This window comes from Urtica dioica, chromosome 11, assembly GCF_054948205.1.
Source record: "Urtica dioica subsp. dioica isolate 48M chromosome 11, U.dioica_male_clone48M_v1_H2, whole genome shotgun sequence".
Taxonomy (NCBI): Eukaryota; Viridiplantae; Streptophyta; class Magnoliopsida; order Rosales; family Urticaceae; genus Urtica; species Urtica dioica.
The window spans coordinates 20346705-20371894 of record NC_142766.1 but is presented as its reverse complement, the minus strand read 5'-3'; the positions used below and the strand labels follow the sequence as shown (position 1 = coordinate 20371894).

The 25190-nt window shown below is 31.0% G+C and overlaps 2 protein-coding genes and 2 non-coding genes across 4 annotated transcripts; 1 reads left to right on the top strand and 3 right to left on the bottom strand.

The window, feature by feature from the left end:
* Nucleotides 1-2513: 2513 nt before the first annotated feature.
* LOC149382167 (U5 spliceosomal RNA) lies at nt 2514-2631 on the bottom strand. Its single transcript, XR_016293981.1, has one exon. It is a non-coding gene; the product is annotated as a U5 spliceosomal RNA (small nuclear RNA).
* A 1768-nt stretch (nt 2632-4399) lies between these two features.
* On the bottom strand, nt 4400-4486 carry TRNAY-GUA (transfer RNA tyrosine (anticodon GUA)). Its single transcript is given in 2 exon segments — nt 4400-4435; nt 4450-4486. It is a non-coding gene; the product is annotated as a tRNA-Tyr (tRNA).
* Nucleotides 4487-6031: 1545 nt separating this feature from the next.
* XTH31 (xyloglucan endo-transglycosylase-related 8) lies at nt 6032-7765 on the bottom strand. The gene is made up of 4 exons (XM_089602138.1): nt 7456-7765; nt 7275-7375; nt 6961-7178; nt 6032-6415 (listed from the first exon to the last, which is right to left on the bottom strand). The coding sequence occupies exons 1-4, from the start codon at nt 7679-7681 to the stop codon at nt 6055-6057; spliced, it is 906 nt and encodes a 301-aa protein (XP_089458264.1). The 5' UTR covers nt 7682-7765; the 3' UTR covers nt 6032-6054.
* Nucleotides 7766-22599: 14834 nt separating this feature from the next.
* On the top strand, nt 22600-24698 carry LOC149382164 (vacuolar protein sorting-associated protein 24 homolog 1-like). Its single transcript, XM_089601871.1, has 6 exons — nt 22600-22834; nt 22944-23020; nt 23235-23337; nt 23428-23549; nt 23625-23819; nt 24278-24698. The coding sequence occupies exons 1-6, from the start codon at nt 22723-22725 to the stop codon at nt 24359-24361; spliced, it is 693 nt and encodes a 230-aa protein (XP_089457997.1). The 5' UTR covers nt 22600-22722; the 3' UTR covers nt 24362-24698.
* Nucleotides 24699-25190: the final 492 nt, after the last annotated feature.

Sequence of the window (25190 nt, the reverse complement as noted above, 5' to 3'; positions counted from 1 at the left end):
TACCTTAAACCTTTCTGGCACTAAATTGCTTATAAAGTTACCTTATCTCTGACAAGAAATATATTTTCAAAGGTCATGATTTTGTTCATTCTTCCATAATAAATTACTACTATGTTGTGCCGAACACCTTTTAGTCATTATATTTGTCTTCGTCTGCACTATTCACGAGTTTTCACACTCTTTCAAGAGACAAATAGAAGATTTGAACTTTTGCAATAATGAGTTTCAATGATTAACTACAAAATGACATATTTTGATTGATATTAAAGTTAGATTCTTACAATTTCGGTTTTCAACGTGGTTGGATATGAAAAAATAAAAACCTCTTGTTTTTGGAAACTACGTCGTTTTTGTTTGAACTGTTGTTTATTGTAGATGTCGTTTTTCTAATAAACTATGTCGTTTATTTTAGTCTTGTAATATTTCTTCTTCCTTTTTTATCAAGTAATTTAGAAAAAAGTTCAATATTAATTTCGGAACCACATATTTTAAGGATGTAATTTTCCCGCAAGTTTATTTTATTTAAGCATACCTTTAATCATGAATTTTTCTAATACGTGCTTGGCCATTCTTTGTCAAATACGTCTCTCATGGTGTATAGAGTGTTGTTTTAAAATTTTCCATTAGAGATGTAGTCTCTTTATGAACAATAGCTAGTCAATTTTGTCACTTTGCTATGCATGTTTCCCTATAAGCTTGCCGTGATAAAAACCGGTTTCAGGTATATTTCTAAACGATCAACGAACATGATTGTCTGATTTTCTCATGTAGTCTCTTGCCAAACTCCTTTGCGACTTCTCTAATTATTTGACACTTTTAGAAACTCCAAGGAGAACTTGCCCAAGAATCTTACTAACGGTTTCTTATAAATCTCTTAAAATTTTTACCTTATCTCTAACAACCAATTATAAGGATTACAATGTTCTGATTCTCAGTGGCCATAACGTGTAGGACTAGGATCATATCGTGAAATATATTTTCAAAGTTCATGATTTTGTTCATTCTTCCATACTAATACTACTATGTTTCCTAAAAAAAATAAATTGAAATAAATGAATATTATGTTTTTTCTCAGTCATTATACTTGTCTTCGTCTGCAATATTAGCGAGTTTCCACACTCTTTAAAAAGACGAATAAAGGATTTGAGTGACTACAAGAGTTTTGATTACAACTACTAATTATAAATACAAGACAGATATATTTTTATTAATTTATATTTATATCGATTTTACCAAACATTAAATCAGCTTTTGCGTCATTCTAAAAGTAGTTCATCAAATACCTATTTGCTTTTGTTAAAGTGACAACTTTTTCATACATCCAAATTTAAAAGCACATCTAACCTTTGCCGGTTTTCTAATATACAGTAGTGTTTTTCAACATACGCGATTTCAGCCCGAGTGAGAAATAGAAAAAAAAAAACTCTCTTTTGGGAATGGCTCGTGACTTGTTTCGTCTTTTTTTCTTCCTTTTCTTGGCTCACACCATTACACATAGGGTTTACGCAGGCCCGGCGTAACCTATTTAGAGGCCTAAAGCAAAATTTTGAAGTTAGGCCTATATATACATATATATATATATATATATATATATATATATGTGTGTGTGTGTGTGTGTGTGTGTGTGTGTGTGTGTGTGTGTATAGATGATGTGAATGTGGAGGCGGTGATGATATAGTGCATCTTAAGAAAACGGAAGAAAAAAAGCTAATAAAATAAGACAAAAAAGCACTATTCTTTTTAGTTCAAATAGAAAAGGGCTGTTATATCCATGGTTTATCTTTTTTATGTCTTCCTAGATATAGAAAAATCTACTCTGATTTTGGGCCGTTTATTGAGATATATGTATTGATGTATTTCATGCATCTTAATGGGCCTTTTAAACGACTTATTTTCTTTGATAGATTTTTAACAATTTTAGTTAGATTCAACAAAAATATTAATAAATTTTAATTGGGTTAAGTAAACGTATCAGAATTGTGGGCCTTCTCTGCTCATGGGTCTAAAGTAGTTGCTTTAGAACCCTCATGGTTTAGCCAGACCTGAGTTTACGAGGAAAAAGGATTTAGGACGAGGAGCGAGATCTTTGATGGGCTCTCCACGACAAACCGGGATTGCCAGGTAACAAAAATGCAATCTGTTTATGGACTTCTAAACTGTACTTACTGCAAATCCTGGGTCTTAACTAACTGCAAATATTTATGGATTATCACTTGTGACATGCTTAGATAGGTAAGTACTTGAAAGACCTTGAAGTCCACACAATTATACAAAGCTTACAGTCTGACACATTTTCAGCTTCTTCGGAGAAATTTCCAAATTTTATGTATAAATGTATCCGCGAATGAGATATGTCATCAATCTCTTAAGACTTGATTTTCTTTATTCTTTTAAAATAAAATCAGAATACCCTCATTTTCACAATCCAATGAAGATATAAGCTTTGCTGTGTATTAATAATCAATTAAAAATACAACTTATACAAAGAAAAATTTATTACTATGATACGTTGAGTTTCTTCTATGAGAAGAAACACTCAAAAAATTGGAGTATGCCACTAAATGTGACGAACACACGGTATTCTTTAGTAAAAGGCGAAAGAATAGTTCGCTTTGTGCTCATCACGTGGCTGCTTGAGTAGTAAAGTGGATAAGTTGTGTATTTATATATATTTAGTGCTCTATCACGCCTTGTGCCATTTCTATGTGGGATTGTTTCTCTAAAGCATTGCCTTCCCAATTCCAAATAACCTTTTTTTTTTCGGTTAGCATTAAAGCTTTGCAAGTTGCAACTAAAGTATCACAACTTCTTGTTAGAAGTTCTGTCTTCTATGAGTTCTAGATTTAATGAGTACATGATCGAGGTGAGAGAGTTCGCTATCTGAGTATATATGTAACTTGACAAGAAAAAGAGCACAAATTATAGTCTCTGAGTTTGATCAGATTACTTATAGAGAAAAGTATATACATTTATAAAATATATTATATATTGATTAAATTATTCTCATGTATATTAGTATTCTAATGTGTATATACATTTATAAAATATATTATATATTGATTAAATTACTCTCATGAGTATTAGAATGTTCTAGTTCTCAGTGGCTATAACGCGTAGGAACTAGGATCATATCGTGCACGTTGATTCCAGAAGATATTCTCATGATTTTGTTACTTTACTAGTATATTTTCTCTAAGATATAATAAATAACTATTAACTACTCTGTTTTTTCCAACACCCTTTAGTCATTATATTTGTCTTCGTCTACAATATTAGCGACTTTCCACTCTTTCAAGAGACAAATAAAAGATTTGACTGACTGAAGTATTCGATTATATGTATTTTATATAAGGGTATTTTAGTTTCCATCGTTACCTCTTACCTGCATGATGACATATTATTATTGACACGTAAGTTTAAATTCTTACAGTTTCAGTTTACAAGGTGGTAGGACTCGGATGATGGATTTTTTTTTTTTGGGTGTCTTTGGAAAATATGTCGTTTTTCTAATTTACAGTAGTGTTTTACTGTATGAACTCAAATTAGTTGGGCAATACTTTATCATGTATGAATTTCAGTTGCGATGCATTTGAGATTCAAATCGACCGTGACGTTAACGTTTATCAAACAGAACTATTGTTCATTGAGATATATATCCAATTTATATTTTGCAATAGATGAACTTATCTATATAGAATCCCCAAAAGTATAACTTTGTACTCTTAAAAAGGTAGGGACTCGTCGGTCAATTGGCTGTCGTTTTCCAAGTTTAATTTATTTTCTCACGTAAGTGTACATTGGAGGTTGAATATTGTTGAACCGAGGGAGAGAGAGAGAGAGAGAGAGAGAGAGAGAGAGAGGATCTATATGTGAATTGTATTGACGATCTGAATGTGTGAATACATTCAAATTGAGCTTTATAGTCTTTGCCGTACAACATACGCAAATGCGCTCAGTATACTAAAACGACAGTGCATAGTAAATGACTGATAAACGACAGACATAAAGGAACGACAGTAATAAAGCTTCAAACGACTACAAGATGCTTAGTCGTAACAAATATAAATGTCACGTCTCCAATTATTCTTGAATATATAGTAACAAATTTTTGTAATAAAATCTAACCTGTGAAAGTGAAACTAGATGTTATAATCTCCTCACTATTTTAAGTTTGACTTCAATAACAACATAAGTGATTCTCTATAATTTTTAATTTTTTTTATTTTATTTATGTTGTTATTGGTGTTGGGTTGTGGTTTTTGTTCGCGATAATAGGGAAAAAATTATCTATCTTCAAATGCAATTAAATGAATACCACGAATATAAGGAATTTGTATTTGATTGTGTTTTAAAGTCTTACATATTAAAAAATTTCGTGTCAAAAGTAAAATTAGCAAAATCCGACCTGCCGGATTCGAACCAGCGACCTAAGGATTTCTGTTGCAACAATTACAGTCCTCCGCTCTACCAACTGATCTAAGGTCGGTCATTGATTACGTGTCATTTAACAGGATTGATACTCAGATTAAATTAATAAAACAAATAGGTTTAGCCTAAGATTTACTCTTAAACCAAAACCGCTTACCTGAATGGTATATCATAGTAAGACTAAGAGTTTTATTAACCTCAGAATATACATCTTTGTTTTATGAAAACGCTCTTGTTTACTATTTTTTATTTATTTATAACTGTATTGTATAATTGAACCTTAGGAATATTTAGGAATATATATTTAAAGTCCAACATTTTTAAAAGTTGATATTTATTTGAATAATATTTTATAAATGAAACGGTAAATGATATTTTTTTTTCTAAAGTGTATATATTTATTTGAATTTTTTTTATAAATGAAACGGTAAATAAATAAAATTAAATAGAACTCAAAACACCAATCAATTTTCTTTTTTAGAAATCTATAAGCATAAATTGATTGTTTTTAACTTGAAAAAAAAATATTTTCACAATAAAAATAGTTTTAAAAAAAGCACTGTGATGATATGTCATTTTCACTATTTTTAATATTGACTGGTTTTTTTTAAGGGACTAATAACTTGACTGATTCAGTGATTCTTATGCTCTATATATGGTCGTTCTTCACATAGTTACGGTTTGCACCAATAATATTTTAGCTTTCTCTAAATACATTATTATAAAATCTTAACAAATTAAATTCAAGATCAGAGAAATCAAAAGCTGCGTTGAACTATAATACGTTTAATTGCTTTTCTGCCGTTCTGTTTTCTTCATTTGCTTGTGCAATTATTTATTTTTTTATTATATATATATAATTCATAAAAATGGCATATATATAAATATATAACCCATATATATATATATATATATATATATGTACGTGACAAATGGTACCCAGAATATGTTCTCTAGCAGCAAAGTCTTGTGAACTAGTATAGGAGCTACACAAGATGATGAATTCTCATGTTCTACATAAACACTGCTGTCCAAAATTAATACTTCACCTTCACGTCTGTAAGTAAGCAATACATATCCAAAAAAACACTTTCTTGATTGATAGCCCAAAGAACAATCCAAACTCATTGCGCAAATATTCTACTATATTCTACAATGATCCGTCTTCTTTTTTTTATAACTTTTTTTGCACCAAGCCCAAAAGCACTAACTGAACATCAGAGAGAGTAAACATAAAATTATTTATTTTATTCCAGTTCTTTCTTTCTTTTGGTATACATATTACATGCATGTCACACATCATAAGATAAACACTATTTTTTTCCTTTTTATAAAAAAACAAACAACAAATACATAAACATAACAATCTAATAAAGCCAAAGTCTATCACTTTAGCGAATCATATAAAAAAAGGTCTCGGACGCTCAACTAACATTAAGTGGAACCCATCTCAAGACCCACATCAATCATCAAATCCAATTGTTCCACACTCGGAACATTAATAAAATATAACATTTTTTTTTCTTTTAAGTAAATTAAAATTTTAAATAAAACTTTAGACAAACATAATTTAGCAATTATTTGTTTTGTTTTCTACTTTTCTTCCCTTTTTTTGAAAAAATCTTTTTAACACTCGGGTGTTTGTGTGTGGTCTCTCCTTGGGTCATGGCAATAGTCATAGACCAAGTAGTTCCTTTGAACCCAATCCATCGCCGAAGTCTGCTGCCGAGTCAACCCCGTGGGGCCCACAGGCGACGCGGAGGGTGGACGGCATGAGGCGGGCCCGCCAACTATGCACCCTTTTAATTTGAAATTGTTGTATTTTCCGATAAAAGGTTGGTATTTGTAATCCGCTTTGTATTTTCCGTTTTCCGTGGCCCACGAAGACGCGTCCCATATGGACCCATAGACCCACATCGGCCTCACCGGAAACGTTGCCTCGGTCTTCCGCGCATACCTTCTAATCGGAATGTCGTCCACAAAAAATCTGCACAAAAAAATATATATTAAAATAACATGACACTTTAAAATAAAATTATACTATTAGGTGGGACGTGACAGCCTTGGAAATTAACTGAAAAAAAATCTATTCAAAAAATTTATGTGCTATTTTTTCTTACACGTATTATTTTTAGTTGATTATATATAAGTTTATCGCACATGAAAAATAATACAATAAATTATTATTCCCCCTGAAGATATTCAACCATATAAGTGTACGATATACGAGGTGAATATTTAAAAAAATATTAATTAGAAAACAGTCATAATCTAGGTCGTTATTAATTAATGGCTGTAAAAATAGGTATAATGTGGGGACCGATAAAGATTGACAATACGACATGTATGTATTAGAAAGAGTGAAGATAGGTAATAATACTGTCTTAGGATTCCGTATTATAATTATTAACCTAACCCTTTGACCGTATGTGCACGTAGACGCAACAAAGCAAAGCATGCAAGTTATGTACATCTATATTTTATGAATAAATTATAGGATTAATTAGGAAGAGTGTGAGTGTGTATGAGTACATGATTTCTGTGGGGTTCCAGAGAATGGCATAGTCATGGAAGGCCTTTGTGGGATCGAACCACAAGTGAATCTTCTTCTCTCTTCCGATGATGTTTCCGTCTCCGCTTCCTCTCATGTAAACGTTCGTCTGCAACGTGTACGGCTTGTCCGGCGTAGTCCCCAAGAACTCTATGTCGATCTCGTCGTGGTCCCCGGGAAAGTCTTGGTTGTTCGAAAGCTGTACATACATATATATGTCGTTTCATCTATAAATATATACACATATATACATGTCGTTTACTATGTAATATGGTGTGTATGTATGTATACTTACGTAGAAGGAAGTGATGACACCGGCGGTGTAGCCCGGGTGGAGTTTCACTGACGTGGCAAAGTAGCCTGACTTGTACGGACGTAGTGACTTGAATCCGCTTCCTGTGTAGTAGTTCACACATATAGAGATTTTTAAATGAGTTTAGTATATATTATATGTATAGAAGAAGAAGAAAATAGACCTGAGTTTTTATCTAGCCAAATGGTCAATTGGCCTTGGTTGAGGCTTTGGTGCTTAGGACCCCAGAGGTTCTTGTAGCCCTGGTCAAACCCGATTGAGTTGACCTGAGAGCTCGGCTTGAACCCGGGCGAGGGAGGGTTTTGAGCCATCATGGTTGTTGGAAGAAGGAATAGGAAGAAGAGTGGGACTAAATGAGCCATTAAGAGAAGAGAGGTTTTTGAGTGCATTGTTTGAGGTAAAAAAAAAAACAAAAAAAAAACTCTGTTTTTAATTTAATGCAGGGGAAGAGAAGAAGAAGAAGAAGAAGAAGAAGAAGAAGAGGGGATTGAATTGAAGAGAAATGGGTGATATGGGTTGGGTATAAATAGGGAAACACACTTGGTCCCACTTTCACAATGGGAGGTGATAAGTTGGTTGATAGAGAAAGCCATATACATTTAGAAAGAGGGGAGTTATACAAGGAGACAAAATATTTATTCATCACGGATAAATGTGGAGCTACATACATTTTTTTTTTCTCTTTGGGATATCATATTCATATGCTTGTGTCTCCATGAGGATTAAAAAAAAGGGTTGTTAGTTGTTACTTGTTAGTTATGAGTATTGTGCATAGCATAGCATAGTGTGATGATGATGCCAAAAGCCAAGATCAATGTGGGACGTCCATGACATAAAAAAAAAGGGACCCATCTATTTATTGGTTATATAAAAAAAGTAATATGGATGAATTGATTTTGATGAGTTTGTTTATCGTCAATTTATTTACTCAAATAACGGCGAAGTATGTGTGTAGTGTCAAATTAATATTTTTGGTGTTCATATGTGCATTTTGAGGTATGAAAATCGGTTATCTGATTGCCTTTTGTGGAAGATGAGTGCAATGAATAAGTGCTAACGTGAGGGAATCGTTAATTAACATTCTTGGAACAATGAAGTGGAAAGACCACCATGTGCTATTTGTTAAACTTCTTTTATTTGCGCATATGATTGTGAGGGGAAAAAAAAAACCCTCTAAAAAATTGTGCGTTCTAAGTTAATATGGGAAAAAGTCCAGCCTTACCGAAATTCCGGTTTGAATTCGATCGGAAGGTTTCGATACGAGCAGTACCAAAACTTTGGTTAAATTGGAATGAAATATTTTGTTCAAATTATTTTTTTATATTGTTCATGAGTAGAAAAATTAAAGTTAAAATATGCTCTAATCTTAAAGAAAAAAAATATCAAAATTATCTGTTTTGCGAAAATATTGGAACATAATAGAATTGGTTCTGCAGTATTCCGGTTGCCTGTCTAAAATTATGTTTCTTTCACTACCATATGCATATTCCAGTTAAAGTGCTTATCTCTTTAATTACATAACACTACGGAAATATTGATGCCGATATGTATGCATGTGGTTGAAATTACGGAAACATTATATTCATAGATACATTTATGGATGTTTTTATAGATATTTGAAATATCAGTACCAACGAGTAAACTTGCTAAATTAGTAAATGCTTCTATTTTCTTTTTAAAATACTAATAAAAGTAAAAGGAATATTATCAAATTTATTGCAATAACATTAATGGTAAATGATATTAATGTCAACATAGAGTGGCATGATGGACAAACTTTATGAGGTTTTTTGTTTTAGAATTCTCAACAATCATATCACGGTATCATTAGAGAATATGTTTTAGGTTAGCAATTACAATTGTAATTACCGAAATCGAAATGCCCGTCCTAATAGGTGATATAGGCTATAGTTATTGAGAAAAAGGAAAAACACAATAGGGATAAAATTAAAAGCACTGGAGTTTAATATTTATAGTCTTTGTTCCTAATTCACACCTCTTAAAATGGAAACAAATAAATGAAGAAAAAGTATTTGTACTTGCTCGTAGAACGGTTTCCACTCGATATTCACAACGACAAACATCGATTTTGGACATGACGGTATCAAAATTCCATAAATCATACTTTTTTTTGTAGGTAATACTAACAAGCACATTAGTTTAGTCGTATGATTTCATTTCTGTAACCGTGACGAGTATTTCAATCTATGATTTATAAGCTAATGATATTACCGAGTAACATTAATATTTTAGACATTCCTTAAATTTTATTATTGACTAATTAATATATATGTACGTCGAACTTGTTCAATTAAAGTTATTTCAGCCAAACAAAGTACAAACACATTTAGCCAAATATATTTAGTCACCGTCTAAATCAATCTTTATCTGGATGGATTGGTTTTGATTCTCAAGCTTAATTTAATTAATTATAAGCAATATAGTCTTGAACCGAAGCCGACCTTTTTCTTCTAATATTAATTAATGTTTGAATATTTTAAGTCCTTTGGACTGTCGTCAAATGGCAAGTTGTCTTAAATACCTTACTTCCTGGTCAAATAGTTAGCCTGGTTTTGCTATGGACACGTGGCTTATAAAATGAGTACACATTTACTTATCGACACTAGATAATCGACACAATCGTTTCTGTTTCATTTATAGTTGGTCATATATTGGGGCAGAAAGTTTGAAAAACCGGATCATATATAAACGTTGAATATGAATATTAATTTCATTTAAAAAAAAAAAAAAAAAAACTGTGAAACAATTCATTGGTACATACTTGTCTTAAATTCACACAAAAAGAGGAGGGTAAGTGAAATGAATACGATTAGCTCAACAACAAATATATTCTATTCGTAATTTATATATTAAAAATAGCTCCACGTGGAGGTCACAAAAATATTAACTCTCGATTAAACTCGCGTAGTCGTGTATGTTATTAATTACCGTACCCGATCTCGTGGTGTATGAGTTTTGGACTTGGAATATCATTGAAATTTGAAATCAATGATGAAAATTGATATTTATTTATTATGTGATTATTACATTGATTTTTCCTCATCCAAAAAACATTGCAGTTGAACCCAAAACTGAAAAAACACGGCAAGTCCGGCCTAAGAAACAATGCGAAACGTTCGGAGACTTGATCAAAGGGCATGAAGTGACCCGTTTCCATCTCAAAAATGGGGTTTCGCCCGAACCCTTCGTTCTCATCTCAAAAAGCTAGTTTGCTCGAACCCTTCGTTTCAATCCCAAAAAGGGGATCTCGCCCAAACTCTTCGTTTCCTTCCCAAAAAAGGGGCCTCGCCCGAACCCTTCATTTCCATCTCAAAAAGGGGGCCTCGCCCGAACCCCTCGTTTCCATTTCAAAAAGGGGCCTCGCCCGAACCCTTCGTTTTCATCTAAAAAAGGGGGCTTCGTCCGAATCCTTCGTTTCCATCTAAAAAAGGAGACCTCGCCCGAACCCTTTGTTTCCATCTCAAAAAAGGGGCCTCACCCGAACCCTTCGTTTCTACCTCGAATAGTGGAGCTCGCATGAACCCTTTCTCCTACAAAAAAAAAGTGGGGCTCGTCCGAAGCCCTTTACTCCTATCTCAACAAGCGACTCGCTTGAAGCAACCCCGTCTCCAAGCAAGGCAAGACCGACCTTAACCCTCGACCCGGAAGGGAAACCCGGGAAAATGACCAAACCTACCCCAACTCTCCCCACCTCACTATAAATACCTGAGACAAACACTTGTCAATGGTTGGCTTTTTCTCTCTCTAACTAGATTATACCAAATTCTCTGCTCATCTATTTCTCTATCTAAAAACACATGTGAGATCGAAATCAAGAACAAAGAAAAATCAAAGTCAGTTCACACACACAATTTCACACAAAAAATAGGAACAATCTACTTCCATTCTCTCTAGAGTGGGAGAAGAAAAACTCACTCTCTCTCAAAACCCAATGCTCCAAACCAAATTATATTCTCTCTATAAGAGTGTCCAAGAACTTAAGAAATCGATTATCATGTTCTTCACTTGATAAGAGGAATATTCCATCATTAATCTCATAGATTCGAATACACGTGACCAAATCCGTTCAAGTCACGTGTCCGTAAGTGTTAATCCAAAAAATGGCTTAAGAGTAATATAATTTTGTGTTGTCTTTATACGAAAAATTATAAAAATGTGTAAGCAGTTAGTGTGTGCAACTAACTTAGCCTACTATTATTACCAGTTATAGAAGCTACAGGTCTAAGTTTGACAAAACTCGACGAGTGACAATATTAATACTAATAACAGGAAAATAATTAACAATGCCTGTTTGTTACGTTGTCAATTTTACATATAATTAAATTAAGAACTCTAACATCTGCATGAATTACCGGCGCTATTTTCTCTATCCTTTAATTTGTATTATTTAACTATTTATTTTCATACTCCACAAACTACCCAAAAACCGGGTAGATAGCTTTCCCAAGATTTTATACTGAGTGATGAATTATAAGACTCAAAATCTTAGTTAAATAATTAAATAAGCAAAATAAAAATATAATAATCATGTGGGCGTAAATTTATAATAAAATCATAATCGTGATGGTGTATGGCTAACTTTAATTATTGGGAAATTCTATATATATCAACACGACTATTTATTGATATATATTTTTTTAGATTCGCTCTCCGGCCAGAGATGACAAATTTCAGAAGAAACCACATATCATACGCTTCGAACCCCAGTTGTGTTAATTAAATAAAACGTCGTTTTGCAAGATCTACCTGACATTTTATTTTATGTGACTTTTAAAAAAGATTAACTGAAGATTTTTTACACAAAAGATTAATTTTTCTTATTTAAAAATAAGCTTTTACAGTCTCTTGGATAAATTGTTTAAAATTTTGAAAAAAGTTAATCGAAATTATCTTTTTTACGAGAATATATATACATATCCATAATATCCATAATATGAACTTCCATGAGCCAGAATATGACGGTGCATTATTTAAATTCAATGGTCATTCATATAATTATATCTTTCTAAAAAAATGTATATAAGTAAATTATCATTAAAAAATTAATCAGTTGATCTCTCATTCGATTCCACCGCTGATTTTCACAATTTTTATAGCTAAAAATACTCGCTCCAATAGTTGTTGCAACCGGTTAGATTAAGGCCAACATAAAAGGGTTAAGGATATATACAATTTACGGCCTTCTTGGCAACCTCATAAATTACTCGTTGGTTTGCATATATTTCAAGTATATATGATTTTTAAGTCGATCATCAATTATCATAACTCAATTTTTTTAAATGGTATGAGTAGTACCTTCGAATCAACATTTACAACTGAGACACAAAGTAAGATACACATAGAAGCAAACCGCTCATTTAGCTCTTAAAGTTGCATGTCAATAATTCCGAGAGTTTTATAATGTGATCTTTTTGGATGTATAAAAGCACCATCCATCACCGGGACAACTATAGTACTATACCATGCTCTCCACAAAAAGGTGGAGACTTGAAGAAAAATAAGTGCCACCCATCATCTATATCAACTCCTTACAAAGTCACAACATCAAATTAGCCACAACAAAAATTACGGCTTAATCGTCGTTACTATTTCATATAACCGTGACTATAGTTTCAAAAAATCACGATTGTATTATAACTCGCCGTTAAAGTGTGATTGCATAATCGTGGAAAGTATCGGCAACATTATGTCCTGCATTATGGCGGACAAATTTATTCGCGACTAACTTGATTAAAATTTTTAAAAAAGTTAATCGAAATTTTGACAAAAGTCGCATCCAAATGCCCTATTTGTGTTAGTTTTCACAAGTATTTTTTATGATGGGTACGAGTAGGGACGAAGCCATGAATTCAAGCTAAGGGGGGCTAATATGCGGAAAAAAAAAAAGTTGAGGAAAGGCTAATTTGTAAATATTTGAGGTAAATTAAAAAAAATAAATAAAAAACTGTGAAAAAATGCAATTTTTTTAGGGGGACTATAATATCCCTTGAGCATTATGTGACTTCGTGCCTGGGTACGAGTACCGGTAATTACACTCATTCAAATCCGTACCTGTTTGACATTCCTAAACAAGCTTTGATCGTTGCTTGTGGAAGGACAATGGAGGAGTTTGGGCTTAATGCCAATCTTATTATCCACTTGTTTTGGACAAAGAGTGGGTTAATAATGTGTGCCAGAACGTGGACGAGTTGGAGAGGTGCGCTTCTTCTCATAGGGTTTTAGGCGGTTAAGGATATGAGTTTTTTTTTTTTTTTTTTTAAAGAAAAGGATATGAGTTTTAATTTCAGTGTTTTCTTTTTGTTTGATGTTATTTATGTTGTGGAGTTTGATATTTGGTTTTATCGCCACTGGAAGTCTACAAGATATGTTATCGTTCGATTCGATTATACTCTTACGCGCCTTATTAGTTGAGGTATTACGTTGCTGTATTGGAAGAGATTTTGTGTCTGCATTATTCGTAGATATTATACCTGTGGTATAATTATAACAAATGAGATGTTATTCATCTCGTGACTACAAACGGCTAATGCTAAAAAAAGATCCTTAGTTTCGTTCGCTTAGATTATTATAAATATAATATAAAAAATTAGCAAAATGCCTGTTATGTTCTCCCAAAATGTCAATTCCAACGCCCATATGTCTTCTCAAGACATCAGCTCTCTACATTTATTTCTAAAGGACACATTATAATTTTCAAAGACATACTATCCACAAAATTATTAAATTAGGCCGATTTTTAAGACTACCTAGCTAATGAATATACTAAATAAATAATAATCGTTCTTACTAGGATGCATGGAAATTTCTTATATATATAAATATACACCCGCCCTAGTAACCAAGCGCTTTAAAGTCAATTTTCAGTAATAGCTGATTAAGTGCAAGTAAGAATATATAACATACAATTATATATATATATATATATATATATATATATATATATATATATATATATATATATATATATATACATGGACGAAACCAAGAATCTGGATTAGGGGAGGTAATTTGCAAGAAAAAATTCAGGGGAGCTGGTTTGTAAATTTTGAGGATAAAAATAAATAAAAAAGTGGCAAAAATTGAAAAAAAAATTGAAGGGGGTTACAACCCACTCTAGAGTGAGTGTACCTGGCTTTCGTGCCTATATATATATATATATATATATATATATATATATTACACATACTATGAATAAGACTCCAGACGTTAATTACTAAGTATTTCATTTTCATATCACCGCGCGAATTAACATATTTTTACAAACTATAAATTCTAATTGGCCCGTCATGATGTATACATGCATTAGTCTTCTTTTTTTTCTATAGGAGTTGAGTAGATATATATATATATATATATATATATATATATATATATATATATATATAAAATAGTAGTCTCCAAAACGCCATACTTTTCAATATATTATATGCAGGCCGATAATTCAGACTTATTATAAATATTCAAAATCTAGAGCATAATAATAATAATAACTATTATTATATATAATGTGTGTGCTTAGACAAAAAGGAACGAATATAAGCCACTAAGCCACCCAGTGTGAGTGTGTGACTAAAAACAAAAGTGATCACTAAAAATAAAAGCCAACCCAGTTTTATGGCCTACGTGGTTAAATGCATGGGTCATCATCTAACTCCTGACTGCCGACAAAATTAATATAACTATATAATCTTGACGCTGTACGTATATATGTACGTACCAAATGAATTTACTACTTGTTGTTCCACGAACATTTAATTACTAACCATTGATGTTTAAAAGTCCAGCGCTTTTACTTTGATTTGACACATATATCACGAATCTTAGTATTAGGTGCTTTTAGGTTAGGTCTTAATAATCTTATTACGGACCCCCAAAAAAGCTAGCTTTTTCATCATTTGATGTCTCACTGATTTACTTCTTACTACCTTAAGTGTATTTTTATATATAAATCGTGTTAATTAACTTTTTCAAAGGGGAAATTAGTACGAAATATGAATACTACTTGATCTGTGAATCATGTCTATTTACGTAATTGAAATATAATGATATATATTGGTATGTGTATTATAAGTATTTACCATATTTTTTAAGTCACGCTAGCTAAGATAGAATAAAAATGTAGAGCAGTCATGATACTCATGACATGGCCGCAATCGTCATCCAAAATTTCCATACGTAATAAATTCATTTAATGGTAAATTACGTGTTAAATTTTAATTGTGGGGACAGGAATGAAGACATAAAATAGAGATAGACGATCCAGATTATTTACGTATATGTATAATTCTCAATTATTGTTAGATCTGCTGTCACGTGTTTTTCCATCCAACTTAACGGATTAAGTATTTATGGTACAACTAAAACGTAACATTAGATATTTTTACCGTAAAAAAAAATTAAATATATAATTATGATTTTTGAAATATTAAGTACTTATATACAACTAAAACGTAACATTAGATATTTTTACCGTAAAAAAAATTAAATATATAATTATGATTTTTAAAAATACTAAGTATTTTTACCGCTATTAAATCAACTATATAATATATCTATACTTAATATATATGATTCTCATCAACTTTATTAGTTATGATATATATATATATATATATATATATATATATATATATATATATATCAATAAAATATTAGTGCAACGACAAGGGAGATAAAGACTAACCGGACAAAACTATTTTATGTAACATTAATTAATATGGATAAGAAGAAAAGAGAGCTAGCAAACTAACCTAATTGATAAATGATTACGCTAAACACTAAAATAACCTAGATATATATTGATGGATATATATAATATTTAACTTTGTTTTAAAATACCTACTAATTGACATTGTGAATATTATAAAATATTGGAAATCAGGTACTCTATTATTTGTAGTAATATTAGAAAAAAGACAAATGCTATTAATACTATCAGAAAAGGCCAAATTGTTGAAATATCAAAATCACATAAAATATTATATATACAAAGTGCACAAGACCTGGAACAAGTTTTGAAGGTCCTAGATTAATCATGAACCTATAGAACCCATTAGATGTGTAATATTCAATTCCGTATTACTATTTAGTACTGTTGTTATTCTATATGAAAAGAAAAACCATTTATTACTGTTGAACCCCTTTTGAATATATTCAGTGATCGATAATATATATCACATGATATTAACGTAGTCTTATCAATTTAAAAAAAAAAAAAAAAAAAAAAAAAAAAAAAAAACTGTGGTTATTATTGCCTCTTGATTTTCGAGTACTTTTCTTAATGCAATTCCAATCCTTATCATCAGATATAAATATATAATATAGCTTAAGTGAATATTGTACAGGAATCTATCAGTTGTTGATTTTACATCTAAAAAATTGCTGATCACAGTAGTATTTTTGGATCTATGTATGTATGTGTATATATATATATATATATATATATATATATATATATATATATATATATGCCGTTTTGACATACTAATCACAGCAGTCGTTTTCATCATGTTCATAAACACACTTGTTTATATTAAAAAGAGATCTTAATTGTTAAACGATCATCTTTCAAAAATGATCTACTAACGTACGCTGTTGTCACTTTTTTTGTTTCTTCTCTACTAGTCAATTAGATAATAAAACTTATGTGGGTATTATACATGATACATATATAGAATATATGACCGCCATGTTCAAATGTCTATTTTATACGTGAAAATAATCAAAGACAAATTTTCAACAAGTTGAAAAACTATCGCTCCAAATAATCTAAATATAAACTATAGATGGGTAGTGTGGTGACACTAAATTTGAAGTCAAAAGAGAGAGGGAAAAAAAATCTACCGACAGTTGATACGCTTAATATACCGTCTTTGCAATATCCACATAATTTATAAGTAGTTCGTAGCATAAGTGACAAATAAACGATACACGTCTATTTAGGTATGCGTATATAAGATATGGTTTCTCGATTAGTTTATTTGAATGTTCATTTAAGGCGATATTGGTTTGAACTTTGAGGCAAAATCATTAAGGACTTAGTTGCTGATGAATATGCTTATATATAATTTTAATAAATATATGAAATCGGCATTATCTATATCTATATATATATATTAATAAATATCCCTATTCATGATTAGTTTGATGATTTTGTTGGTTTACAAAATGATACAAAATTTTCAATTTGGAGAATGATTATTTTTTGACAACCCCATTGATTGACAAACTGGACTAAAGTTTTATTAAAATAAATCAAAGTCTATTTTGTATTTCATAAAACCCCACCCCGATTTTCAAAATAAGAACTTTAGCCTCAATTTTCTCCCCTTATCTCTTCGGGCTCCATTAATTGGGAGTCATTTCTTTCGTTGTTGCTTTTGTACACCACGTTCGCAAGGCCGGCTTATGACATTATCAGACCAAAAATAAAATTTTTGAGATTAGATCTTTATTTTATCTATTTGTGAAATCGGATAAAAATAATTTCATTCTAGACCTCTTAATTCAAAGTGTCGTTTTAATTTTAACCCGACACTAATAATTTTTTTTTAAAAAACACTATCTCAAACATATATTGAGTCAATACTTCCTTGTCACTCTTGTTTTGAATTATTAATTTTGAATTTATACAAACAAAGTATTATACTTCCAACTTTCTGTCCACCACACTTTAGGAAAAAATATCCAATTAATAATAAACATTTTTAGACTATAAAAAATTGGCTTAAGTGGATCACCTTTGGAATATCTATAGAGAAATTTCATAAAGTGGAAAAATTGTGAAATATCAAAGTTAGACTTTTTAGTTGCAAAATATTCATAATTGGGCTTTTGATCCAAAATCGGACAATAATGCCCATCAAATCAATTAAACCTAATTTTTCCCTCTTTCACTCTCCTCCCCATTTCCACTCTCTTACCTCTCCCTCTCACTTTGTCTCCATCACTCCCTCTCAAGATTCCGACAAGATATGACGGAATATGAGCCTTCTCCTTCGAGTTTCGAGAATTACGACAAGTTTCGCATGGATTTGACCTCGACCACTAGAAATACCCCAAAAAATATGAATTTTATCGTAAAATATCATATATTATTGTTAATTATCGTAAATTATCATAAGTCATCGAAAATTATCTTAATTCAATATGAATTTCATCGTAAAAAATGGTTAAATTTTATCTTAATCTAACATATTTTATCGCAAACTACGTAAAATTTTAGATTTTAGAGAAATATGTCACTAAATCGATTTAAGATGATTAAATAAGTGAAATTACCCATTATTCAGTGAACTTCACTAATGGAGAGAGGTTTTGAGGGCTCTTTGAGAGTTAGAGAGAGAGAGAGTAGAGGAAACGAGAAAAATTAGAGACATGATGAGAGAAAGAAAGTTAAATGGGTTGAAAGGGTATTTTTGTCCATTTTTTTTTGTCAAAAGTCAAGTTTTAAATATTTTGCAACTAAGAGGTCTAGCTTTGATATTTCACCACTTATGAAGTCCACTTTATAAAATTTCTTCAAGAGCCCAACTTCGAAAGGTTTTTTTTTTTTTTTTTTTAAAGGATGTAAAATGTTGTTTTTCTTCGTTTTCTTTTATTCATCTTATAAATGAATATATATATATATATATATATATATATATATATATATATATGTGTTTCTCCTTCCATTCCTTTCCATGATTGAAGAAAAAAATCTAAAAAATGTGGGTCCATTACAGATTTCACATATCCAATATGGTACTACAAATACAACGAATCGCCATATATAGTTTACATTTTCTACTCTAAAAGAATTGTATCACTTTTTTTAATATCAATCTTTCGAAAGCTTTTTATAAGTGTGTGAGTAGTCATAAAAGGGAAAGAGTTACACATATAACTTAAACATTATACGGATTAGGACATTGAAATGTTAGATTAACGATCTAACTAATGTTTTAAATATATTTATAATTTGATCACATTTGATGATGTGACTTCATTAATCAGATAGTATTTTACATAATTATTCTTAATTATTTTCATACTTTAATTTTGGTAAATAGTTAATTTACTAAAATAAACGAAAATATTAATTAGTTCCTTAAAATTAAATTTCAAATTGACTAAATAAATATGGCGTCCTTTAATATATTAACTTAAAACTATAGCCTAATAAATAAGAAAATAACATGAATTAAGACACGATGCATGTAATATACTTTGAGAAAGCTCGGATTTGAATATTTTGAGAGAGGTAGATATGAATTTAGTTATATTTAAATATTTAGATTCCAATTTTAATTGATGGTATCTATTAAGCTATTTAAAAAAAAAATTAAATAAAATAAAATACAAAATCACCCAAATACAAATCTCAGATAAATTAAAAAGGCAACATCAATGTGACAAAGTTGATTGTTCTGCAATCATTCAAGAATTAAAGAAGTTTTAAGAGCAAAAGAAGTGATGAAATTCAAAATAAAAAATTGAAACTTAAAGAAGAATAAAAAAAAATTCAAATTGGGTTAAGAAAATGAAAAATGATATAGAAAGTTTTAGAAGCAATAACATAATGTTGGGTTCAAACATGTGAAAAATTGAAGTTAAGTAAATCAAAGTAGAATTTGGTCTAATAGTACTCTTTTAATGGTTAATTTATTTATAAGTTACAAACATTGTATATTTTAATTTTTAAGGACTAATTAATTTGAAATGGATAACTCATTCAAATTTTCTTTAAAACTCAAATTTTAAATGGTTAGATTGCTACAATATCTTCTTTTTTTTTTTAAACGTGGAGTTTTTAAATGTAAGGATTAGACTTCCCTGATCACACTGGTCTATAATGTTTGTTTTAGGAAATTGGACACATATATTATTTTATACATAATTGATTTTTGGCACGATTAACGACTCAAAACGATCCACTCACGTGTTGACACGTGGCAACGAATTGCCACGTGTCAACACGTGAGTGGATCGTTTTGAGTCGTTAATCGTGCCGAATAGCTTTACTCTATTTTATATCATCACAAAAAAATATTTGTTTACACTTTTATAGGTTGGGTGGTTGTGAAATAGCCAAAATAGTCTAAATTTGTATTTCCCCTCTCTTATCTCAATATTACCCTCTCTCTCGTTTTGATTTAGACAAAAACCTATTCACCGAAAATCACATTCGCAGCTCCTTCTTTCACCTTTATCATTTTTCATTCTCTTCTTCTCTCCTATTCTGCAATGAACCACATTCCCCCAACTTGGAAAGATGTGAAATGCTTTTTTTTTTTTTTTTTTTTTTTTTTTTGTGATAAGGATGTAAAATGTTGTTTTTATTCATATTTCTTTTATTCATTTTATACATGAAAAAATATGTTTCTCTTTCCATTATTGAAGAAAAAAATCTAAAAAATGTGGGTCCATTACAGATTTCACATATCCAATATAGTACTACAAACAAATACAACGAATCACAATATACAGTTTAAATTTTCTACACTAAAAGAATTGTATCACTTTTTTTAATATCAATCTTGCAAAAACGAGCTTCTTCTTTTTTTTTTCTTTTTTCTTTTTCTTTTTTTAACTGTGAGTAGTCATAGAAACGGGAAGAGTTAGACATATGACTTAAAAGATTTTACAGATTAAGTCACTTGAAATGTTAGTGTTACAATCTAATCAATATTTTAAAATATTTAAAATTTAGTCTCATTTGATGATGTGGCTTTATTAATCAGATAATATTTTACATAATTATTTTTAATTATTTTTATACGTTAATTTTGATAAATAGCTAATTTACTAAAATAAACGAAACATTGACTAGTTTATTAAAATTAAGTTTGAAATTGATTAAATAGCTACGGTGCCCTTTAATGTATTAACTTAAAACTCTAGCCTAATAATTAAAAAATAACATAAACTAAGACTTGATGCATATAATATACTTTGAGAGATCTCGGATGTGAACACGTTGAGAGAGCTAGATATAAATTCAGTTATATTTAAATATTTGGATCCTAATTTTAATTGATGATATCTATTAAGCTGTTTCAAACAATCTTAAAAAAAAAAAAAAAAAAAAACCGCCCAAATACAAATCTCAGATAAATTAAAAAGAGAACGTCAATGTGAAAAGGTTGATTAAATTACAAACAGTCAAGCATTAAAGAAGTTTTAAGAGCAAAAAATCAAATTGGTTTAAGAAAATGAAAAGTGATATCGAAAGTTTTGGAAGCAATAACATAAAGTTGGGTTCAAACATGTGAAAGATTTAAGTTAAGGAAAACAAATTAGAATTTGGTCTAATACTTCTCTTTTAATGGTTTATTTATTTATAAGCTACAAACATTGTATATTTTAAGGACTAATTAATTTGAATGGATAATTCATTCCAATTTTCTTAAAAACTCAAATTTTAAATGATTAGATTGCTATGATGACTCTCTTTTTTTTTCTTTTTCTTTTTTTCAATGTAAGGATTAGACTTCCCTGAGTGATCACACTGGTATATAATGTTTGTTTTAGGAAATTGGACACGGATATTATTATCTTAAAAATTTATATCATCACAAAAAAATATTTGTTTACACTTTTATAAGTTGGGTGATTGTGAAATAGCCAAAATAGTCTAAATTTGTATTTCCCCTCTCGTATCTCAACATTACCCTCTCTCCTTTTTCATTCTCATTCGAAATTCAACTATATATATATATATATATATATATATATATATATATATATATATCTCTCTTTTCATTATTGATTCTTACTCTCCTTTTCTCTCTCTCATTTTGATTCAGAAAAAACCCTTTATCGTTTTCGTTATCTTCATTTATCCAACCTTGGTTTTGTTAGAAAAATATTCAACATACTAATGCTGGTGTCTAATCATCTGGGGTTTATAGATTGGACCACATATAAGCTTAATGATAATAAATTTCACAAATACTTTTTTCCCCTCACATATTAAGCATAATGACTTCTAATAATTTCCACAACTACAAGTTTTTTAAATTGACTCTATGAATAACCCTAATATAAAAACACAAATGTAAACAGGAAAAAAAATTCGTATTCCATGTGATATAAAACTTATGTCTATATGTGATATAAAACGTATGTCTATATGTGGAATAAGTTTTGAAAACTAAGTATGCCTGGTAGTTGGTGCACTTAGGGACTAGAGTCACCTGATCAGTGGACTAAACCGTGGGCTACAATGTGGGCTTTTGATTCTTATATTGGCTAGTAGATTGGGCCTTAAAGATCAAACCAATGATTTTATTTTTTATTTTTTTTCCCAAGTTGACTAGTGCGTTATTTCCTACGAATTTACGAAGTATTGTTCTTCCTAAAACGTTTGATTCCACAATTTGCAGAGCCGATCTCCGCTTTCCCGAACGAAGAAATCGAAGCGAAAACAATGGAGAAAGTGATGGGAATCCTGAAGCCGAAGGCAAATCCGCAGCAACAACTTCGAGATTGGCAGCGAAAGCTTCGCCAAGAATGTCGCAACATCGAACGCCAAATTCGAGGCAATTCATACCCGAATTGTTTCAGTTCTTTCTTTTGGTTCAAATTTGGGTCGATTTTTAATTTTTTCGAATTTTATCGATGCTGTATTGAAATGGGTTTTGTTTGCAGACATAGAAAGAGAAGAGAAGAATGTGCAAAAGGCTATCAAAGAAGCTGCCAAAAGAAACGACATGGTCTCTGCCAAGGTACTCGCTTTTTTTTTTTTTTTCCATTTAATTATTTTCTAATAAAAATCTATTTTTGGACCAATTATCTGCTAGAAATCTAGTCAAAACGAATTGTTGGGTTATATTGATTCTGCTGTTTACAAGGAAAATGTACATTGGAATAGGTTTATATAAAGGTGTAAATAAATATAGCTCGCACATAACAGTTAATCTAAAAAAATTTTCGATTCAGGCGCTTGCTAGAGAGCTCGTGAGCTCGAAGAAAACGGTGAACCGTCTTCACGAGAACCGGGCTCAGATGAACTCTATATCTATGCATCTCGGGGAAAGTGTCGGTACGGATATTTTTTTTTTCTTTCTTGACACACTCGAGCGAGCTTTCCTCGTGTAAGTATTTCTAGTGACGGAATTTTTTTTGGGCACAGCTATATCGCGGACGGTGGGGCATTTGTCGAAGAGCGCAGAGGTAATGAAGCTCGTCAATAATCTCATGAGAGCCCCCGAAGTGGCTGCCACAATGCAGGCCTTTAGCAAGGAAATGACCAAGGTATGCTCTGAACTCGATACAGATAGACACGTCAAAGCGAATTATGAATTGTGTTGATGTGTCGTTCTCTGATAGGCCGGGGTGATTGAGGAGATGGTGAGCGATGCGGTGGATTCGGCCCTCGACTCGGAGGAAATGGAGGACGAGATTGACGAAGAAGTTGACAAGGTTTTGACCGCCATCGCCGGCGAGACTTCGGCTCAGCTACCCGATGCCGTCAGGAGAGAGAAGCTCAAACAGCCCGCCGTTTCATCCTCGGCTGCTCGTCAGGTACGATCCCCGTTTTTTTTTTTTAGTGTAAGAACTATTTTGCGATTTGCATTTAAGTCCCTGAGCTGATTTCTCGAGCAAAATGATTGTCAAAACTATTGAATTTTCATTTTTATAACATCTTTATAATCTTAAAAAAAAAAAAGTATCATTAAAACAAAATAGTACTCTAAAATCTAAAATCGTATAATTTTTATTTAGTGTCGGAGTATGGTTTAGTTAGTTAGTTTGTTTTTTTTTTTTTTTTTTATAAAATTAACTAGTTACTCAAGTTTGTAAATATGTATTAAGTTGTTGAAGTGTTGAATTTCGTTATTTTTTTTTCAGCGACTAAAATGCTACAAAGTCAATAGTTTGAGGATCATTTTGCTCTTAAAATATTAGTTTATGAACAAAAGTTGCGGTTTATTTGTTAATCTTTTATTTTTTTGTACTTTTTAAAATGGTAATTTCCACAGGAAGAAGAGCCGATCGCTGAAGGCGCGGACGATGAAGATGAGATGGAGGAGATCAGAGCTCGGCTTGCTAAGGTTAGATCGTAAACCGGGTTTAGTCAAAGAGGTCAGCTTTTCGTCAAGCCACTGCGTTACGTCAATGTTTTACTAGCATATATACATATAATCTCTCTTGACCATTTTGAGATTGTGCCAAATGAGAGAATCGGGAGAAGAAGATTTGGCTATGTCTGTATATTAAAAGTTGTGTGATTTCAGCAGCTTTTACATTGTCAAAAGTGCTAAATATGACTCGCTGGCTATTTGTATCATATAATTTTAACTATTTTAAACGCTGTAACTTGTTATGCCTGTCATTTAGTTTGAATGAAAATAAGCATCCTGATTTGAATCAAGAAATTTGAAAAAATATTATCAATAATACCCCTGAAGACTTACGTGAATGAGAAAATTATGACTCGAATTGGATGTGTGATTGCTGATATTTTATCAAAATTTTCTATTACAAACGTTACGTTAGACGTCAGAAGATGATATTTTTGCCTTTTAAGACCTCAGAAAGTCGAGTTATTTTCTGCTAAAGGGCTATGAAAAGTAAAATTTCCTTTTGAGTCACAAGTGACAAAATATTATGCTCGACTCACTCGGCTGAGTTTCTTAAAATTCTTTCTTCAGCATTATGATAAAACAGTTGAAGTGATTGTGCAGTATTTGCGTTGCCAAGAACAGAATAAATGTACACACATTTTTCTCGTACGCCAAAGTGCCTTTTATACGTACACACATTATGAAGCTGTTTCGAGTTCAACTAACCCAAGTGAAACAAGAAACGTAAGCTCTTTTTTCTGTGTCGACTTTGAGCCAAAAGTGGATTAATCTAAATCTGATATTGGCATCGTAACTGACTGTGAAGTGT

Bases quoted from the DNA above. Each gene is read 5' to 3' on its own strand.
- XTH31 (XM_089602138.1), bottom strand. From the start codon at position 7,681: ATGCACTCAAAAACCTCTCTTCTCTTAATGGCTCATTTAGTCCCACTC. The intron at 7,376-7,455 runs GTCTATTTTCTT...ACTACTACACAG, and splicing joins TTGGCTAGATAAAAACTCAG to GAAGCGGATTCAAGTCACTA. The intron at 6,416-6,960 runs GTACTCATACAC...TTTTTTGTGCAG, and splicing joins TGGAACCCCACAGAAATCAT to ATTTTTTGTGGACGACATTC.
- LOC149382164 (XM_089601871.1), top strand. From the start codon at position 22,723: ATGGAGAAAGTGATGGGAATCCTGAAGCCGAAGGCAAATCCGCAGCAA. The intron at 22,835-22,943 runs GCAATTCATACC...TTTTGTTTGCAG, and splicing joins CATCGAACGCCAAATTCGAG to ACATAGAAAGAGAAGAGAAG. The intron at 23,550-23,624 runs GTATGCTCTGAA...GTTCTCTGATAG, and splicing joins TTAGCAAGGAAATGACCAAG to GCCGGGGTGATTGAGGAGAT.